Source organism: Hydra viridissima, unplaced genomic scaffold, assembly GCF_058129835.1.
Source record: "Hydra viridissima isolate aposymbiotic clone 2 unplaced genomic scaffold, HvirCarnegie_v1 scaffold_9, whole genome shotgun sequence".
Taxonomy (NCBI): Eukaryota; Metazoa; Cnidaria; class Hydrozoa; order Anthoathecata; family Hydridae; genus Hydra; species Hydra viridissima.
In genome coordinates, this window is record NW_028324308.1 from 3470001 (window position 1) to 3490516 (window position 20516).

Sequence of the window (20516 nt, forward strand, 5' to 3'; positions counted from 1 at the left end):
GATTAATTCATGCATTAAAATGAATCATATACTGTGCCTTAATTTCTCGAAGTATCAAATTTTGTCGAAGCATCCATTTACTGGCCATAAACACGTCATAAACTATGATTTTATATTTTACAAATAATTACACTCATGCAGCCCTTTTTTAAAATATCAAATACTGCTAAAATGTCATTGACTGGTAATATTATTATTCATGATTTTAAATTTTATAACTACTGAAGCTTTAAACCCTGAATCACAATCACAAACGCTATTTAAGAGATTACTTTTTTTGGCAATTATTGTCAAAAGCCCGATGGATATATTTGCATGATAGTTCTTTAAAAGAAAAAATTCATTGATTTCGATTAGAAAATTCGTTTTCGTTCCAAACATAAGTTTGCGCACTTTGAATTAGCCCAAATAGTAAGTAATCGGAACTGATTTGAAATACTGGCAACAGAGGGTAGTTAGATAAACAATATTGACCCACCAATTTTTTTGTCAACAATTTTTTTTTTATTTTGAAGTTTTAATGTAAAATTGTATTCCTTCTACGTAAATAATTAATCGAAAATAACCAAAGTGGAAATAAATCTGTTACGTTTGTAGTAAAACAAGAATAGTGTTAGTAAATACCCTAATTTAAAATACTAATGCCGTAAATTTTACTTGGCGTACATCAGACTTGTAGGATATATCTTGTTAATTCAAACCCTTTACAAGACAATTACAAAAACTCGAATTGCCATTTTTCGATGTCTCAATAAGAATTGAAGTACTAATCGGAAAGTTCACCGATCGAAAGAAATGATAGTCCGACGGCGAATTATAGTGGGTGGTGTAACTCATCCCATTTAAGTAGTTGCAAGCGTTAAGGTCGTGGACAGGTCGAGCGACCCGAGCGATGCGTCGGGCCCCTACACGCTAGGGGGAGCACCAAAACGATCCCTCCTCCCCTAAAAAAAAACGATGTTAGTTTGTATTTGTCATCATATACTGATACTGGATGCCAATTTAAATTGTGCTGAACTGAGATAATCTATAATACTTTAAATGAAAGGAAGAAAAATGCTAATAGGAGCATTTGGTTTTCAAAGAACATATAAAGCTCAGTTCGATTTTTTTGGCATTTGAGTATTTAGTGCACAAAATCAGCAGTTGTAGCTGTTTATTATTTAAAATCACTAATTGTTTATTAAGTAACTAATAATCGTAGCAGTCATACATCTCAATTCAGTTTTTAACCAAATGTTTCTAGTATTTTTTTCCTTTCTTGTTGAATATGCATTCATTTTGAAAACATGAAGATTTGTAAGAACACTTGTCTTTGAATAAATTGTCTGATTTTCTTACAATTAAAATCCAGATTCAATTATTTCATAAGTTTTTTTTTAATGTTTTAGGGAAGAGGGTAGGTAAAAGGTGGGAACTTAAATGTAATAAAGCTTGGGGCCCTTAAACCATCCCATCCACGTTTATCCACATTCACGTTATCCATCTTTTTTTAACCGCTTTCGCAGCGTATGGTCTAAGATTGTCATATTGAAAGATCACCTTGCCATGTCTGTTGACATAATCAGAGCGTTTTTCTTTTAATGCTTGATTTAACAGTTTGTTTGAAGCATTAAAAACGTTATCGAAAAATGATTTTTCTTGATAACGAACAGCAGTAATAATTTCATCACGTTTAAATGGCAGATTTCACCCACGATTATGGTAATGTATTCATTTCTCATTCCCAGTTACAGTTCTGTGAAAACAGACTTCCTTTCATGCCTTTCAAGTAATATCCCACAGATTAATAATCGCCTTTGAATGCCTCCTTTAAGTCATACAGTTGCCATTTTCTTAGTTTATGAAATATTCCAGTCAATTTTAAACGCTTGCTTAAAATTGATTCAGTGCTAGTGTTGTTACGACTTTGAAACTATTCGACAGTCGACTAAATCGATTAATGTATTTTTCAAAGTCGACCAAAATCGACTAATACATTTTTAAAATCGACTAAGTCGACTAAAACTCGATTTGGTCGAATTATTTGAATAAAATTTTTCATTCAAATATTTCGACTAAAAATTGTCAAGCAACGTTAAAGTATATGATTGTAATATTTGAATATTATAATCGTATACTTTAATGTTGCTTGACAATTTATTTTTTAGATGCTATAAAACAAATAGAACTTTAAGAGAGTAAACAAAAAAGCTAGGTATGTGGTATGCAATACTGTTATAATAACACATGCTGTTGTTTTATCAAGAGCATTTCCTTTGTTTAATTTTAATTCATCTAATTTATTAGATGAATTAAAATCGAATGAAAGGGCGAAATGGAACGGGGGTTGCTGTCGCGGGGTGAGGGAAAAAGACACGAGTGGGCATTCTATATCATTTTTTACAACATTTAAAGCAAAAAGTTATCAAAAAATTTAATAAAAAGCGGTCGAGTTGGTAGATGGGGGCAGATGGGGTTGGCTAAACCTTTTTAGGGGTAGCAGATTTATAAAACTTTTTCGCATCCTTAACTGAGTACTATAACACATTACTTAACCTTTTGTTTTAAAAAGTTAACTGGTTACTTAACGTCAACCGGTTACTTTAATGAGAAAAAGGAAACATTAATGAAGTGCTGGTACATACAGTAAGCTAAGAGTTAAGTTAATGTGATACAGCAATTAGGTTTAATGGTCAGATATTTTGGTTGAATTAAAAAAACAGCTATGAATGATATGCTTACGCATGGCTCAATCTTTATAAATATCTTATCTTTACAAGATAAACAACTTATAAAATATCTCTTTACTAATTGATCAGTATCATAACAAAATTAGAGATTGATAAAATTTAGTCAAGTGAAAAAATTGAAATAAGGATTTTAGGATAATTACCCGACTAATTCGACTTTTAGTCGATTAGTGAGAGACCCATAGTCGATTAAATCGACTATTCGAATTTTAAAATTCGACTAATTTCGACTAGTCGACTTTTAGTCGATTTAGTCGAAGTCGATAACAACACTATTCAGTACATAATGATTCTGACTGCTTTTAAAGTGTTTGGCATGGGGGGCCTTCGTTAAATAATGATTACAACTCTTCACCTTAGATTTTTTCAGGTGGAAGATTGTTACCATAAAAAACCGCGAGTATACGATACGTTTCAACAGCAATTTTTTGCTACAAAAAGTAGTGCAATAAAATTTCCTGCAAATGTTGAATTGTTGACACATAAGTTGACCCATTTAATATAATAAAAGAAAGACTTGTTGAGTGATTGATTGCCCGAAAGTCATCTACCAATTATCAAAGCCTATTTCAACTCAACTTATGTCAATTAAATAATTCAATTAAACCGTTATCAATTTAATTAATATGCGGTTATTATTACTTACCGCAGATAGTAGATGAAGCGACGCTAACCAAGGATAAATATGCAGACAAAATTGGGCATCAACAACGTTAAGCTAATTTCAATCTCTCACGCGTCTTTTATTGAATGTCAGGGGTCTTCTTTTAAAGTTTCTTTAGGCAACAACAATAAAATATTTCCCATGTAGCACTTCTCTTTAAAATTTAACTGAAACGAATGTTTCAACTTGGGGTTCTTTCTTTAAGTTTTTCCTTCTTTCTGGTTTAGCAAAAGCATTTAGAATTCCCAATTGTACTATAATATTTAATAAAATACAAAACTATCAATTTATAATATTTCCATAAATATAAATATTTACGTGATATGAAACATTTAAAGTTACGTTTACAATTAAAGGTAATTTCTGGAGAAGTAAAGTGCGATTCCATTTCAAAGAAGGTATACAAACTACACGGCCCGTCTGATGGAAATACCATGTTTGCAAAAAGTCCATGTGGAACATCATTTGTAAGTGCAGGAAACGATGGATTAGTTACTTTATGGTCAGTTAAAGGCTATTCTGAAATCTGGAAAACGAACTTGAATACACCATGCTCTGCAGTAGCTTTTCACCCTTCAGGAAAAGTAATTGCAATTGGCTCAATGGGAGGACAATGGATAATTTTAAACACTTCTGATTCTTGTCGACTAAGCTCTTACAGATGTGCACTTATTACGTCAAAAAACAAAAAAAAACAAATAAAATATTTCAAAGATGACAAAAAAGTGAGCTGCCTATCATATTCACAAAATGGATTGCTACTTTGTGTATTAATAGACACAGGAAAAACATTTTTATATAAGTGCTTTGAGCAAGGAAGAGTTTATAACTATTACAACAGTTTCAAGGTAAAGCTTAAGCAACGTATAACTTTTGTCTAATTTTTAATATGAATAATCTTCAAAAAAAAAAAAAAAAAAACTATAAAGAAAAAGCTTCATAAATGTGCAATCAAATAGTTTAAAAAATCTTTGTACAAAAGCAGTGGTTGTGGCAGAACCTATGTTAGTATTTAGTTTTCTTTAAATTACATATTCATTTTTTAGCTGGAAAATTTCGATATCGGGAGTTCAATCACAAGAGTAATTTGCTCCGAGTGCAATCAATTTCAAACCAAAAAAAGGTGAAGAATTTATTAAACACGTTCGCGAAAAACATTCTTTTAAATGCTCAACATGCTTTATGGGAAACTTTTCCTCCAAGAAAGACTTAAAACAGCATAACAAACTTCACGAAAAAGATAAAGAACCAAATTATATTGCTTGTCTGAATTGCTCTTCTAAACAAGCTAACAAGATAAGTGAGGCTATTTTATTAGAAACTGAGAACGCAGAAGAAAGACAAATGACTTGCCCTTACTGCCACCAGGAATTGATAAGTAAAACTCTTATTGAGCATTTGATTGTTTACCACAACCCAATGAAACACAATGAAAAAGAGGTCTCATTTATTCAATGTCCAATTTGTAACAACTCTTTTAAAATTAAGCACTTAAAAAAACATTTAAAAATATGTTGCATCTCACATGATTGCCCAAAATGCAAAAAGCGTTTAGAAGGGACTGATGAGCTACTGTCTCATATGTCAGCGGAGCATAATTTTGTTTTCAAAGATGAGCAGTGCATTGCAAAAGAAAAAGCCATTAATATAAATAAGAATCTTCCTAAACCTGGAGATCATGTTTTAGCAATGTGGGACAGAGCATTATGGCAATATTTTCCCGCAACTATAGTTGAGTTTAATTGCGAGGACTTGACTTATTTAATTGATTGGGATGACGGTGACTCAACAGGTATTTAAAGTATTTTTTTTAGTTGTTTTCATTTCATTTACATAATTCAAATTTAATCTGTCTCTCTCCGTCTTTGTCTCTCTCTCTGTCTCTATCTATCAATATATATATATATATATATATATATATATATATATATATATATATATATATATATATATATATATATATATATATATATATATATATATTATATATATATAATATGTATATATACATATATTATATATATATACATATATATAGATAGACAGATAGATAGATAGATAGATAGATAGATAGATGGATTTTTTTAGGGAGAAGAGTCAGTTACAAAAACATTGCCTTAGATAAAGTACCTTCAGATAATGAAGTTGGTATTGGTAGCATTGTACTTTTTCCTCAGGGACAATACTCAGCTGGCCAAACCCAACTACATGGTGGAAGGCGTTACCACCAAGGGACAATAACAAAAATAAATAAAACAGACACTGGTGTTACTTACGATGGTGTTCATACCAAAGGATTGGCTGACGGAAAAAGCACATCGTATCAAAACTACAGTTTTGAGTTTATTAATTACAATAAAGATGAACTACGAGTGGGTCCTAATGTATTTGATTTATTAGATAGCTCTAATGAAGTTGATGAATTTGCCTCCGGCAGTGTTGATGCTTATTTATCATATGAAAATAACTTCACCGGTCCTTCTTTTTTTCCCAACGAAGTTGAAAAAAATTTGAAAAAAAATGGTATAAGTGTAACTGATGGATGTAGAAGCAGCGACTTGAAAGAAAAAGTCTTGATGATGAAAAAATCAAAGGTTTTTATAGCGTGTATTAATGACACGTATGTTCTTAACGAACAATGTCGAATGGAATTTCAATATGCGAAAACCACATTAAAAAAACCAGTTGTACCACTTGTTGTAGGAAATGGAAAGGAGTGGGTAGTATCTGTTGTAGGTGAGAGACAGATAGATTTTATAAACTATTATTACAAATTGTTAGGTATGCAACATCTTATTCAAGTTAGCAGGTATGTCTTTTTATAAATAAAATGATATTTTATTTAAAACAATTTTCAGACGCTTTTTTTAAAAAAAAAACTTTATATTGAAGGATTGTTAATTGCTGGTGAATTGTACATCCATTTTAAAGACAAAACTGTTTACGAATCTAAATTTAAAGAATTATATGAGTCGTTGAAAAGATCTATAACATCACTGGATGTATTAACTTTAGAAACTATTACTGAGAAAAAGGAAAACAGTATGTCAATTTAACGTTACATTTCTAATATATGCTAATTTAACGTTGCATTGGTAATGTATGTTAATTTAACATGTTTTATTGCTAATATATGCTAATTTAACGTTACATTGGTAATGTAACGTTAAGTTAACATATTATATTGCTAATATATGCTAATTTAACGTTACGTTGGTAATGTATGTTAAGTTAACATGTTATTTGCTAATGTATGCTAATTAACATGTTATATTGCAATATAGCTAATTAATGTTGTTAAAACAACGTCTTTTTTAGTAGTTCTTTCATTTGTTATGTTTGTTGCTCAACATTAGAGAAGTTCAAATTTTGTTATGCAAAAAAGATCAACATGTTTTTGATTTCAAAATTAAAGTAAAATTTTAGTTGCATTTTTAATAATTATTTTAAACTCTTATTTAATTTATACATATCACATACTTATTACATTTCATAGATTGATCTAATATCAATGTATTGCTTTGAGTAATATCAGAAAAACTTTTGACTTCCATTTTTTCTCGTTAAATTGCTTTTTTAGAAAAAACAGTTTCCTTCTTTTTTTCAAAACGAAAAAAGTATTTTTCTATTTTTGTAAAATGTTTACCGAATCTTTCCAATAGAAGATCTTTTCATATCGTATTGCTGGGCAAATTCATTGAACGCAAAGAGAAATAATGAAGTTTATAATCACGTTGGAAATTTGTTTTCGGATCCGCGGTACATCAACTCTTGTATTGAAGAGTGTAAGTTCTCAACATGGTTGGACGTAAAAGAACTCACTTCGGCAGAAAAATCAGCGGGTTTATTTGAACAAATTTTGAAAGGTATAAAGGAGACAAGTATATTTGTTCCTTTCATAAGCGATGAGTACGCTGAAAGCACCAACTGTCGATATGAATTTCAATTTGCAATCAAAGTATTAGAAAAAAAAGTTGTACCTATTATTGTTGGAACTGGAGAGAACTGGAAAAACACAACAGTAGGAGCTTTATTAGCGTCAAGGAATGTTAAGCCAGTTTCCCTCCAAAATATTTCACACGCAGATCATTTTAAAGAAAAACTCACAGAAATTATAGAACGTATTAAATACGAATTTAGCTCAAATAAAGAATCAAATGTGAGCAATAAAAATACTAAAGTGCCAAAGGTAGGTGACCATGTTGTTGCTCGTTACAAGAATCATGCGTACTATACTGCAACTGTTGTTTCCTACGACAGCGTCACTCTTGAATACACAGTTGACTGGGATGATGGAGATGATGATGAAAAAGTTCAATCCTTTGAGCATGTACGGTCCAAATTTATCTCAAATTTAGTAAAAACAGATTAACGCGTTTAGAATAATCTTTTTAAAACAATTTAAGTATTATTTTCTTGCTTTCAGGTCGCATTAGACATTCAGCCTGATCACGATGAGGTGGGACAAGGAACAATTGTTCTTTTTCGTCAAGGCACTCATAATTTAGAAAGCAAGTCTTTCTTCTTATATCACGAAGGTGTAGTAACTAATGTAAAGAGGTTACCGTCAAGCATTTTGCTCGATGGACATCATTTAAAAAGTGAAGAAGACAGAAAGTATAGCACATTTAATGGCTATAGTTATACGTTTACAGATGTCCCTCTAGAAGAAATACGAATTGTTCCGTCAAGATTTGCCGTAATAAATGTTTGAGAAGTTGATTTGTTCCCCTTTCTTTTTAAGACACAGCAAGTTCAATAGAAGATTTCATGATCGATTTTAAAAAAACCGTTCAGCTCCTTTCTAATAAAAGTGTTTTCCAACAATTCAAGAACTTTACTAATAGCACTTGAGTTACAAAAAGGGTCTTTAAGATAACCTTAGATAAATATGGTAACAAAAATTTCACACAAGCTTCAAAAAGATAACTATGAAAAATGAAAATACTATTGTTAAAGCAATTGTTTTCATTACTAAATATTTCATTACAAAACGCGCTATATGAACATCCAATGTAAAAAAATATGATATTAATATACAAGAAATTTAAATAGTATTAAAAATAAAACTATAAACCGAAAATAGTTAACTATAAATATTGTTGACTAAAAATATATACTAATAAATATCCATCACATTTAATTGCTTATTATAGTTTCAACTGCTGTCGCCTACACTGATTAATTCAATAAGGTATGCAAAAAAACTGTCAACCTATCCAGGTTTACGTCATTGGTAAATATTACGTCATATACGTTTAAGTAAGCGCTCAAAGATTCTTCAACCTGAAAAAACAACAGGTTCAATCCATATAGTATTGGTTGTGACATTTTCATTTTAAAGAGGGTCACCAGTATTAATACCTACTTTTGTAATTTCTAAAATTCTAGAAACTACATAATTTAGGATTCAACCAACAAGCGTTCATATATTAAACTTTATCTACACCAATGAACTACTCATTTTATTTCATACTGACAAGATAATTATCTAAGAATTCTAAGGTGCATTAGCTAAATTTGTCGGTTGAAACAAAAATTTGATTGAATAAATGTAAATCAAAAAATAAGAGGATAATTTGAAAACATCATTGATGGGTTGAATTTATAGTACAACAATTTTTAGTAATTTGTAAAATATTTTAGTCGTCATTTAAGAATTTGTTGATTCAAATTTAAAGAGCTTATAGAACAATAAACGAGGAATAGGGAATGAACACAATCTTTTATCTAAATTTACCTCCTATAGATGGGAACTATTGACTAGAAAGATTTTCCCAATTTTCATGTTATTTCATGTTAGTTTTATGCTATTTCATGTTAGTAATGTTCATGTTACGGACAGAGAGTTACTGTCCTGACAGCAACAAAAATAAAGACATTAATTGCTAAAACCAGCATATATCTCATTAAAAACTATTTATGACTGCTAAAAAAAACAATTCAAGCAAAAGAAAAATCACCAAATCACATTTTCAAAGGTGCATTCAAATATTGAGCGAAAAATTGTTTGATGTTGGTGCTTTACTTCTGATAATGGCCAAATCTACTTCATATCAAGAATTTTGCATTTAATGATCAAATAGTATGCCCTTTACCTTTTCTGCCGATGACACCGTAGTACATATATGACTATAACAACCAGAAATGATCAAATAGTATGCCCTTAATCTTTTCTGCCAATGACACCGTAGTACATATATGACTATAACAACCATATTTTTCATCTATGGTCAAGTATATTTATTTCACTACACAATTTTCATGTAAAATATCATAAAACTGGTGTTCGTTTTTCGAGCCTTAAAAAATCCCATCACTTTTAAAGTCCATTAACGGCTTCTTTCCTATGTGCAGACAAAACAAAGTCTCGCTCAATAGTAGGAGTGTTACAATATAATTATATTGAATATTACTATTGTATGAATTTGTAAATCACTTAACAGTGCCTTAGGAATTTCACCGTTAAGCAATTTTTTAATCAAGATTGTCCCTTGCTCAAAAACAGTACTTTTTGCAAGTTTTGGTTGCAAAAATCTAACAAGAACGTCTATTTGTGATAGGAGGGAGAATTAAATAAAAAACAACGGTAGAAAAAACGTACACACGAAGACTCCATCAACCAATCATGTAAATAAATCATAAAGCGGAATGAGAGAAAAGTTAAAAACAGCGATTAAGAAAAGACGTATACACAAAGACTTATTCACCCTGTCAGGTAAGTAAAAGACAAGATAATAAAACGTAACGAGTAAAATTAAAAACAGCGATTGAGAAAGGACGTACACGCAGAGACTTATTTATCTGTCAAGTAAATAAGTAAATATAGCAACGAAACAGTAATGGAGAACTATAGAAGCTCAAAAATAGAGTAATGAAGGACTTGAATAAACAGAAATAAGGGAAGAAAGTTTTTAAAAAGAATTTTTAGAGAGTTTTTTTTTTTGATTGAAGAATTTTGGGTAAACGAGTGTTATAAAAAAAAATTGTGATCATCTTTATCAGTTCGAAAGGCCATGACCATAGTCGTAAAATCATTGCATAAATTGCAACAGTGAAAGTCGTTGTTTGGACTTTTCCCTAATGACTAATTTGAACTATAGTTTCATTTTCTTTAGCTTTTTGTTCAAGTCAAAATATTTTAATAGCTAATATACGGATACTTGGTCACCTTAAGATCGTTAAAACATTTAAAGGCCACCAAGTTGAAATGTGACAACATTTTTAAAGACTATGCATATAAAACTTGCAAAGACCGTTTGATCTACACCTCCTGTATATGATTTGTGACTTAATACTTATTCCAATTTATTTGTATGACTTAATAAAATCTTTTCGTATTGTCCTCTGATAGAGGTAATATTCGTATGGTAGGACAGTTACCACAGATTTTACGAGAGTAATCTGGAGCGAGAGAGTTGCAGAGAATCCAATTGTTTATCTAACTTGTGTAGTAAGGCTCAAAGTTGAGTTTTGAGGATGCATGTAAAGTTGTGGACAAAATTATAGTAGTGGGATCAAAGTTAACGAATCTATTTTCTTTAAATTATTATTGTAAATGAAATTGTAATACTGAATTATGAGTTAAATAGATGTGAAATTTTAAGTTTTGGCTTTAATTTACAATAATTATATGAATATAAACAATAGGTCAGACATAATAATAGTATTATTATAATATTACAAATAAATTTTGCTGACAACAAAATGATACAAAAGTAATTAAACAATAGTAAAAAAATTAATATTTAATCACATGCCCCTGCTTTTTCATTAAAACTTTTCACCTGTTTAGCATAGAGGTTATCAGATTTTTGATGTTCTAAAAGAGTGTTTTTACAAGCATTCTGAATAACAATTGATAAACTGTTACTTATTTTTTGGTTTTTCACTATAAACAGCCCTCTTTTACACTTGTCCGAAGGTTTTCCATCGGATTGAGATCAGGTGGCTGCTTTGGCCAATTCATAACTACAATCTTATTCTCCACGAACCAACTTTTAAGTCTGTGATTGATATGCTTTGAGTCATGGTCTTGCATATAAACCCGCTGAGTGACATGTCTTCTTATGCATAGGGTAACATGGTGTTTTGTAATATTTCGAGAAAATTATTTTGATCCATCAATTTTATAGATCGGTCCTACGACATAATAAAAAAAGCAAGCCTAAATGTTTATTTTTGCTCCGTTATGTTTAACAGTTTTTATTGCATTTGTATGAAGAGTTAGGTGGCTTCCTTGCATATATCCTACGTCTAACGACCCAAATAAAACAATTTTGCTCTCATCAGAACACACAATGTTAGGCCGTTTTAAAGCAGGTCAATTTATATGCAAAACGCAATCTTTCCTTTTTTTCAAAAGGGGAACTTTTCTTAGGATTCTGGGGACTGATTTACCTTTTATTATTTCACCGAGTTTCTTCAAGTAGAAAAACAAACCATCTAAGCACAAAGTAATATTCTTTTTTTTCTCTATTAAAAATCTTTCTACTCGGACACCGTTAAAATGTCTTCGCGATTCTCCAAAAAAAACTCCAGTTCATGATTTGAAACATTAAGTTTTTTTAGCGATTTTAGCGTTTTTTTTGGCAAACAGACCAACATTCTTTCTACCGATTGTTTTTTCTCTTACTTTAATAGTTTGAAAGTTATGAATATGTTGGTGCTGCCATGCAGCATGAAACAATATTTTTTTTTAAAAAGCTAGTGCTAAGTAAAATTATGTTGATCTATAAGTAATTATCTTAATTGAATAACTATTTTTAACACGTTCTAATCGATGTCTATTTAAGGGTCTGCGTCTCGGAATCGTTTTCTCTGAAATGAACCGGAACAAGCATAACGAGACAAGAAATGTCCCGGAAAAAATTGACGAATAAACTGTCCCGGAATGAAGTTATAAACCGGGACAATAAATTTTCTTTCGGATTTTAAAAATTGTGTCCCGGATATCATCGTCTCGTCTCGTCTCGAATAAAAAAAATAACGAGACGCAGATGCTTAATGTCTATAGATAATGTGTCTTAACAACATATTTACACATGGAAACGACCGCGGTCGTGGTAATTACAGAAATTTGTTTTCCTTTCCTTCAGAAAATGATGCCATCAAAAACCATTGATCTAGGCATTCATTTCAGCACATTTTTTTGCAATTTTTAAATTTTAAGTTGTAGAAAAGAATGTCTTTTTTCTTTTTTTAAATTCTTAAATGAACATCCCACTTAAAGTTAAAACATCATGCTTACGGCTAACAAACTTCCTCAAAAACTGAAAAACTATTGAACATCTGTTAACAATCACAAGAAAGGTGAAGTACAACTGCATAGTAAGAAATGTTTTTTTATCACAGAAAAAAAAAGGGTTTTAACTATAATTATCTCTCTTCCTGAAGACAAATCAAAAGATGCCAATATTATTTAAAACATAATATGTATCTACATAATATCTAACACAGTAATATTGAAGTTAAATATTTTACGATACTGAAACAAAATATTTCTGTGTATGAATGACCGTTACAAGTAATCAAGACTATTTGCATTAGAAATCCCTTAAGTACGTTTATTTCGTGAAGTTAGCAAGTAGAAAAAAAAATTCCAAGAGTAACTTTTTATTTACAAATCCTACTTGTAAAAATAAGCAGCTTTTCTTAGGGACGAACTGTTAATTTACATTAATAGCACTTTCTCTTCATCTTACATCACCTTTCTTTCAACTGACATAGCATACATAACATAATTTTTATAACACTTCAAAAATTACCTTCTCATTTAAAAATCCTATTTTGAGAATGTTAGCGTTATTGACAATCCCATCAGCCATCGAGGGATCACCTAAAGTGTCTCCCATTACAATTAGATTGGTTCGTTCCTAATTTATATGAAATATTTAAAATCAGTTATAACATCGAAATATGAATGAGAATCGATGAAAGATGTTTTGTACATGTGTACCTTGTATCGTTCAAAGTAGTCCATTCTATGTTTTAAATGTTCGTTCTTGTTAAATGAATGTATCATTTCATCGCCTTTTAGACCAGTGACAAAACCCTAACAAACAAACAAAAAAACAAACAATTAGAAAAAAACCCCCAGTAAAAAAAAAAAAAAAACAAACCCAAAAAGCATGAGTGAAAATCCTTACATCACTATTAAATGTATAGAAGTTGGCCATGATCGAAACGTTGTGCGTCAATTCCGCCTGTTGACGCATCACCTCATTAATTATGTCTAAACATAAACGTTAGGAATTAATTACGTTCACGTAAAAAATTCAAAACAGATTTAAAACAAGAAGTCCGAGCGATATAAGATCTGTATTTTATCAAATAAAATTAAATTGCTTACTAACAGAAAAAGTTTGAAAATGGAAATTTAACACGTTAAAGAATATCTTTAAGTTTAGGAATTTGCGAGGAAAATGATTTAGAAAAAAAAAAAAAAAAAAAAAAAAAAAACCTAATTAAAGATTTAAAACTAGAAGTAAAACATCAATGTTAAACTAAAATGTTTTTAATTATTACTTTTAGCAGAATTCCGAGATACACCAATTAAATGCAACTGGATAACATTAAGTTTCTTTGTATCATTTTCCCTTAGGCAGTTTACACTACATTTATAAATGAGGTATAAAATATAATATCGTCTAAGTCCGGTCACTTAAGCTTTGAACATGCATATCTTTTTCCGAATACATAAAGCTAGTTATATTCTTAATTCAAATTGTAAAAAAAAATAAAATTACAAAGAATAAATTAAAGAAAAAAAAAAAAAAAGTATTCAGCAATTTATTTCAAAAGAGAACATCAATTTTGACGAAAAAAATATCTAATATCATCTCATAAATCTGGTCACTCTACGTCACAAATTTAAGGTGAAAACTTATTATTCCTTTTTTTTTAAGAAAATTAATTCATGTAAACTCATGGTAAAATCATGATACAAAATTAATTCATGTAAATTCATTCTAAAATCATGATACAAAATTAGTTAATACTGTTAGAAAAAAAAAGTTTTTTCTTTTTAATTTACAAAATAGATTTTCTTGCTTCTTATGCTTATTTGCATTTCTTGCACGTACCATCTACCCAGGTAGATGCTAAAATATTTGAAAATTTCACTGCTTGCGTTATTTTTCATTTTCAAAACGTAAGGTGACTCTTAGTCATACTAATGTTTATTTCATTTATTCAAAATTTAAAAATTATGCAAAAACTTTATAGGTGTTAATTTGCAAAAGATTTATCAAAGCATGTGTCATTCATTATGAGCGATGTTATTATTTTAAAACTTCATTTATCTAATAATAATAATAATAATAATAATAATAATAATAATAATAATAATAATAATAATAATAATAATAATAATAATAATAATAATAATAATAATAAATAATAATAATAATAATAATATTAATATTAATAATAATAATAATAATAAATAATAATAATAATAATAAATAATAATAATAATAATAATAATAATAATAATAATAATAATAATAATAATAATAATAATAATAATAATAATAATAATAATAATAAATAGTAAAAAAAAAGTAGTTCAAAATCGAAATTCAAATACTTTAATTCGCAAATTTATTTATTTTGGTGACATTTAATCATAATTATATTAAATTTGATCATTTCACTCGATACTTTGCTTACTTTCAATTTCAATGTTATGCATGATTTGAAAATTGTTAATTTTGCAAGCCAATTATTTGAGTAAATTGTAAATAAACATTACTATTTCCTTTATAGATTCATGTGTAGTCACAAAAAGAAATTATTAAAGAAAAAGAAATATTAAAAAAAAAAAAAAAAAGAATAAAAGTAAAATCCTAAATTTAAAAATGCTTTTTTTAAATTTATTCTTAGATCATTGAAGTTACATAGTTTATTCTTAGATCATAAGATATATTATAAAATCAGAAATTCCCATACACAGGTGATATTTATGGTTGGTTATAAGTGTTACATAGTTATTTGCTTGAGCTATTTTAGTTACAAAAAACATTATTTTACCAAAACGTACCTCCTAAACCAGCAGAAACAATTATTAATGGAATGTTCTTCTCTTTTAGTAAGTGAAAAAACTGGTCAGCTCCATCTCTGAAGAAATAAGTACAAAATTCAGTCATAAAAGTTTATAAGCTAAACTATCCAATCAAGCAAAAACTTTATTGAAATTTCTTTTAGATAAAGCAATATTAACAGTAGTTACATTTGATGAACTATATTCTAAATATAATTTGGCTGGAACTATATTCAAAATAATAATTGAATGAATAATAGTCAATTTACACATATTTTATACATCACAAGTAGCATACTAGCATTCTAAGATTCACAAATCCAAATCTTCGAATTTTAAAAAATCTTTTTAAATAAATAAGGGTTCAAATGGGACTCCAAACTGCTAGAATCAAATGCTTTAACAAATCTGTTATTTAATTTTTTGCTTGCTAAAAAAGCAAAAAATTAAATAACAGATTTGTTAAAGCATTTGATTCTTTATTTGAAAAAAATACTGAGTTGCATTGAAAATTAAATTATAGACATACATGAAATGCAAAATAATAAAAATGTTTGTAGGTTTGTAGGAGTATATTCAAAACTTCAAAGGACGTTTAGAATTTGAAAACATCTTTTATTAAAGATTCGATTAAGACAACACAAAAAATTTTTAGACACCACAAAAGTTATACACAAGATGAGATTTGAATGGAGATGAAATAATTATTATGGAGTTTGAAAAAAATTTGATTAAATGGATTTTTCGAATGTGTCCAATTCTTAGAATGCTATCATACTTTTTGCACCATACATCAAATGCATCATACATCTTTTTTCTAAAAAAAACTTAAAAAAATCCACCTTAGAACCAGTCTACTCTCTCTAACCATATCAGGAATTAGACGTTTTTGGACTCCAGCATTCACAGCTAGCATAAATGCTTCACTCCACCTAGAAACAGAATTAAAAATAGTTTTTATTTTTTTAAATTCCTAAAAACTTTGGTTTAAACATTGTTTGTACCAAAACCTTTTAAGATGTCAAACATTTAATGTGTGAAATGCTAGTGATGTTATTTAATTAAGAAAACATACCATTCCATCATATAAGGTATTTTCTGTTCTTCGCTGATTGTGCTAAAAGAAATAACAGTAAAACACTTTATTGTATTTTTTTTTTTTTTTTTTTTAAATTTAAAAAATGTCTTTAAATAAATTTAAACATTATATGAATCCAGTGAACATATGTGAACATTTTTTAATGAACTAACGTGGACATTTCAATAGGATGGTATTTCTCATGCAAGGCTGTCAACTAGAAGTAAAATTTAGTAAGTTAAGTAGAACCCATCAACAAATCTACAAAAAACTTAGGAAAAAATCAGATTCAAATGAAAATAAATTCTTTGTTCAAACATATTTTAATACCTGCAAATGAGCCACATTTTAAACATGAAAAAGACATTTTTAAATAGCAAAAAATCCTACTTGTTCATTAATAGATGATGGTAAATATGTAGAATGTTCAACAACACCTAAATGCCAACAATAGATGTATGTTAAAAAAAACTTTTATCTTAAAAACAAATTAAAATCATTAATGTAAATGTTGTAAAGAAACAAGTAAAAATAAAAAGAATTCTCACCAAAGCTTGTAAATCCTTTTGCACCCCCAACCAAGTGTTTACTTAATGTGCGATCAAAATCGGACAAAACCTTAATGACAACAAATAAAATTTAGCAAAAAAAAATAAACAATTCTAATTACTGAAGAAAAGCCATCATTTTACCTGAAGTTTATCACCACCATCTTCAACAAACTTTTTTATTTTCTCCCGAAATGAAACAATATTTTTAATGACAATATTTTTGTCATCAAAAATGTGAACCTAGAATAAAAACTGAGAATAAATTTTTGAAAGTAAGTCATAATAAATACATCAATCAATGTAATCAAAAACACAAATTTGAAATAACAGAAAAGTCATTATTCAAACAACATCTCTTAATCTTCAGAATGTAACTTGTTTAATGTAGATGATGGTACTTTTAAAATGATTGGAATTAAGTATTTAGTAACTGAATTTATTTTTATTTGCACAAAATGTTAATAAGTCAAAATGTTAACAATTCATTTACATTATATATATATATATATATATATATATATATATATATATATATATATATATATATATATATATATATATATATATATATATATATATATATATATATATATATATATATATATATATATATACACACTACCGTGCAAAAGTCTCCGCTCATGTGTAATATTTGCAAGGAACAGTAAATGCAATACATTTTAGGATGATTTTAAATATATAAAAAGAAAAAAATGTTAATATAAAAAGTTGATGAGGCCAAATCATAATTTTGCATACTTTTTCCTTTTCTTTTTGTTTCAAATAATTTTGTTTACCTTTGTTTTGTTGAGTTCTGCTGCTAAAAACATGGCAGAAATTTTTCTATATGAATAACCTTTTTCACGTAAAATACATATAAAGTTCTTCAGTATTCTTTATTAAATTTAAAACTGCACAAAAGTTTTAACCAAAATATTTTTTGTAAGCTTAGGTTTGACAGTAGCATGATACTTTCCGGCATGGTAAGGATGTTTTCAGTAATTTTAATTGGTTGCTTTTAATAGACTTATGTTTATATTTATACTTGAAAATGGCATTAGTGTGCGCATTTAATGTCTTGAATTTAATAAAGAATTTGAGAAATGGTGAAAGTAAAGAAAGAATATTGTGAAGAACTTCATGGCAAAATATGTATTTTACGTGAAGAAGGTTATTCATATAGAAAAATTGCTTCCAGGTTAAAAATATCCGAATCAGCTGTGAGATATGCTCTACAACGATTGCATGATATTGGTTCCAACAGTGACAGATCACGTTCTGGAAGACCAAGAGTTACATCACGGCAAGAAGATACGTTTATTGTTGTGTCCAGCAAAAGAAATAGAAAAATTCCAGCCGCAATTTTAACAGCAGAACTCAACAAAACAAGGGTAAAGCCAGTATCAACTGATACTGTAAAAAGAAGACTAAGATCAGTCAACTTAATTGGACGCATTGCTGCACGTAAACCTTTGTTGAGGGCAGTAAATAAGAAGAAAAGATTGGAATGGGCAAAAATGCATAAAAATTGGGGATTAGAAGATTGGAAGAAAGTTCTATGGACAGACGAGAGTAGGTTCGAACTTTTTGGTACCCGACGTCGCGTACATGTTAGGCGTTTACCTAATGAAAGAGTGCTTCCTCAATGTATACAAAGTACTGTAAAACATGGAGGTGGTAATATTATGCTTTGGGGATGTTTTGGCAATGGGTTAACTGGAGATTTAGTTAAAATCACATCTACCATGGATAAACACATGTACCATAACATTTTGGTTAAGCACGCGATTCCATCTGGTATTCGTATAATCGGGAAAGGATTCATCATGCAGCAGGACAACGATCCAAAACATGCATCTGGATTATGCAAAAATTATTTGAAACTAAAAGAAAGGGGAAAAGTTTGCAAAATTATGACTTGGCCTCCTCAATCACCAGATCTATCACCCATCGAAAAGTTGTGGGATGAACTGGATCGGAAGATCAGAGAAGCAGGTGAAACATCTTTTATTAATCAGCAAATGCTATGGGAACGTTTGCAAAAAGCTTGGAATGAGATAACAGCGGAAACCATGAATAAATTATTAGCCCGAATGCCAAGATTATGTGCTGCTGTTATACGCTCCAAGGGGTCTCATATTGATGAAAATAAAATTTAACATTTACAACTTTGTATATTAACATTTTCTTGATTTTATATATTTAAAGTCATCCTAAAATGTATTGTATTTACTGTCTAATTCATTGTTTAATAAACAATTAAAAATAAACGCAATTTTCTTGCAAACTTTTGTTACTTTATTGAAATATTACAAATGAGCGGAGACTTTTGCACGGTAGTGTATATATGTATATATATAATATATGTATACATATTGTATATATATGTATATATATTATATATATATATATATATATATATATATATATATATATATATATATATATATATATATATATATATATATATATATTCATTTACATTATATATATAATGAACAAGTAGGATTTATTTTGTTAAACTTTATTTTCTTCAAAAAAACAAATATATAACTAAATTTGTTTTTTTGAAGAAAATAAAGTTTAACAAAATAATACAAGAGTAGTTTAAAGTAAAGTATCTATAAGCATCTTGTGCTTCTTACCATCCTATTTATGTTATTATAATTATGTTACTTTTAGCAATTCAAAATCAACTTCTTGAGATTTGTTTATTCTTGTAAAAATCAGTTAGCACAGCTTAGATAGGGGCAGTCAATCACAAATGAATTGATGTTATAATTAGTTAATTAGGAATTATATATAACAACTTACAAGTTCATTAACTTTTTTGTGAACAAACTGTTTCTTGCTGTGTCTTTTATAAACGAAGTAACCACCGAGAGAAGCTACAGCACTAGCAAGAACAGCAGCTGTTATGTGATGAATATATTTGGTCATGACAGACCTTCCTATAACTTCCTTTGCCTTTTTAAAGTTTATTTATGAAAGTTGACTAAGAAGAAAAAAAGTGAATAAAACAAATTTGTATATATATATAAAAAAAAAAACACATGAAAATATTGGAAAAAATAAAAAATTAAAGAAACAAAGAAACATTCTTTTTTTAAATATTTTTTTATATAAAAAATATTTGCAAAGTATACAAAATGTAAACTTGTGTTTACAAACCCACATAAAAAACATTATAACAGCAGTTGAGAAGATAATAAAGTAACTGAAGTAAATTCCACAGAGTATTTCAGTTACAAAACAACAGGAAAAATCACAACAATGAAACTACCAAAATAAAAGCAGTAGATTATAATCAGGTTTTACAGAAAGGAATGAATGCAGGAAAAGTAATTTCTATGAAGATTATCTGAAATTTATATTACAAATAAAATCCATTGATATAAAAAAGCTATGAATATTTTAAGAATAAACTAGGAGATAGCTCTTAGCAACC

General features: G+C 28.6%; 2 protein-coding genes across 4 annotated transcripts; one reads left to right on the top strand and one right to left on the bottom strand.

Annotated features, from left to right (window-relative positions):
• Window positions 1-4050: 4050 nt before the first annotated feature.
• Window positions 4051-8539, top strand: LOC145186031 (uncharacterized). 3 transcript variants are annotated; one of them, XR_016456063.1, is made up of 6 exons: window positions 4051-4244; window positions 4443-5188; window positions 5485-6132; window positions 6289-6438; window positions 6715-6810; window positions 7059-7224. XR_016456063.1 is itself a non-coding variant. In XM_090099224.1 (6 exons), exons 2-6 carry the CDS (start codon window positions 4579-4581, stop codon window positions 8108-8110), a joined length of 2364 nt encoding a protein of 787 aa, XP_089955350.1. In that variant the 5' UTR covers window positions 4051-4244; window positions 4443-4578; the 3' UTR covers window positions 8111-8539. The 3 variants fall into 3 exon arrangements, 2 of the variants coding, with proteins under 2 accessions (XP_089955350.1, XP_089955351.1); XM_090099224.1 differs by lacking the exon at window positions 6715-6810 and adding an exon at window positions 7823-8539 and having other exon boundaries at window positions 7059-7726; XM_090099225.1 differs by lacking the exons at window positions 4051-4244; window positions 6715-6810 and adding an exon at window positions 7823-8539 and having other exon boundaries at window positions 5024-5188; window positions 5574-6132; window positions 7059-7726.
• On the bottom strand, window positions 8345-20375 carry LOC145186033 (7-methylguanosine phosphate-specific 5'-nucleotidase A-like). The gene is made up of 12 exons (XM_090099229.1): window positions 19883-20375; window positions 17210-17308; window positions 17066-17135; window positions 16908-16954; window positions 16691-16734; window positions 16515-16556; window positions 16282-16371; window positions 15440-15516; window positions 13545-13630; window positions 13355-13450; window positions 13164-13271; window positions 8345-8682 (listed from the first exon to the last, which is right to left on the bottom strand). The coding sequence occupies exons 1-12, from the start codon at window positions 20006-20008 to the stop codon at window positions 8578-8580; spliced, it is 990 nt and encodes a 329-aa protein (XP_089955355.1). The 5' UTR covers window positions 20009-20375; the 3' UTR covers window positions 8345-8577.
• Between the last annotated feature and the right edge of the window lie 141 nt (window positions 20376-20516).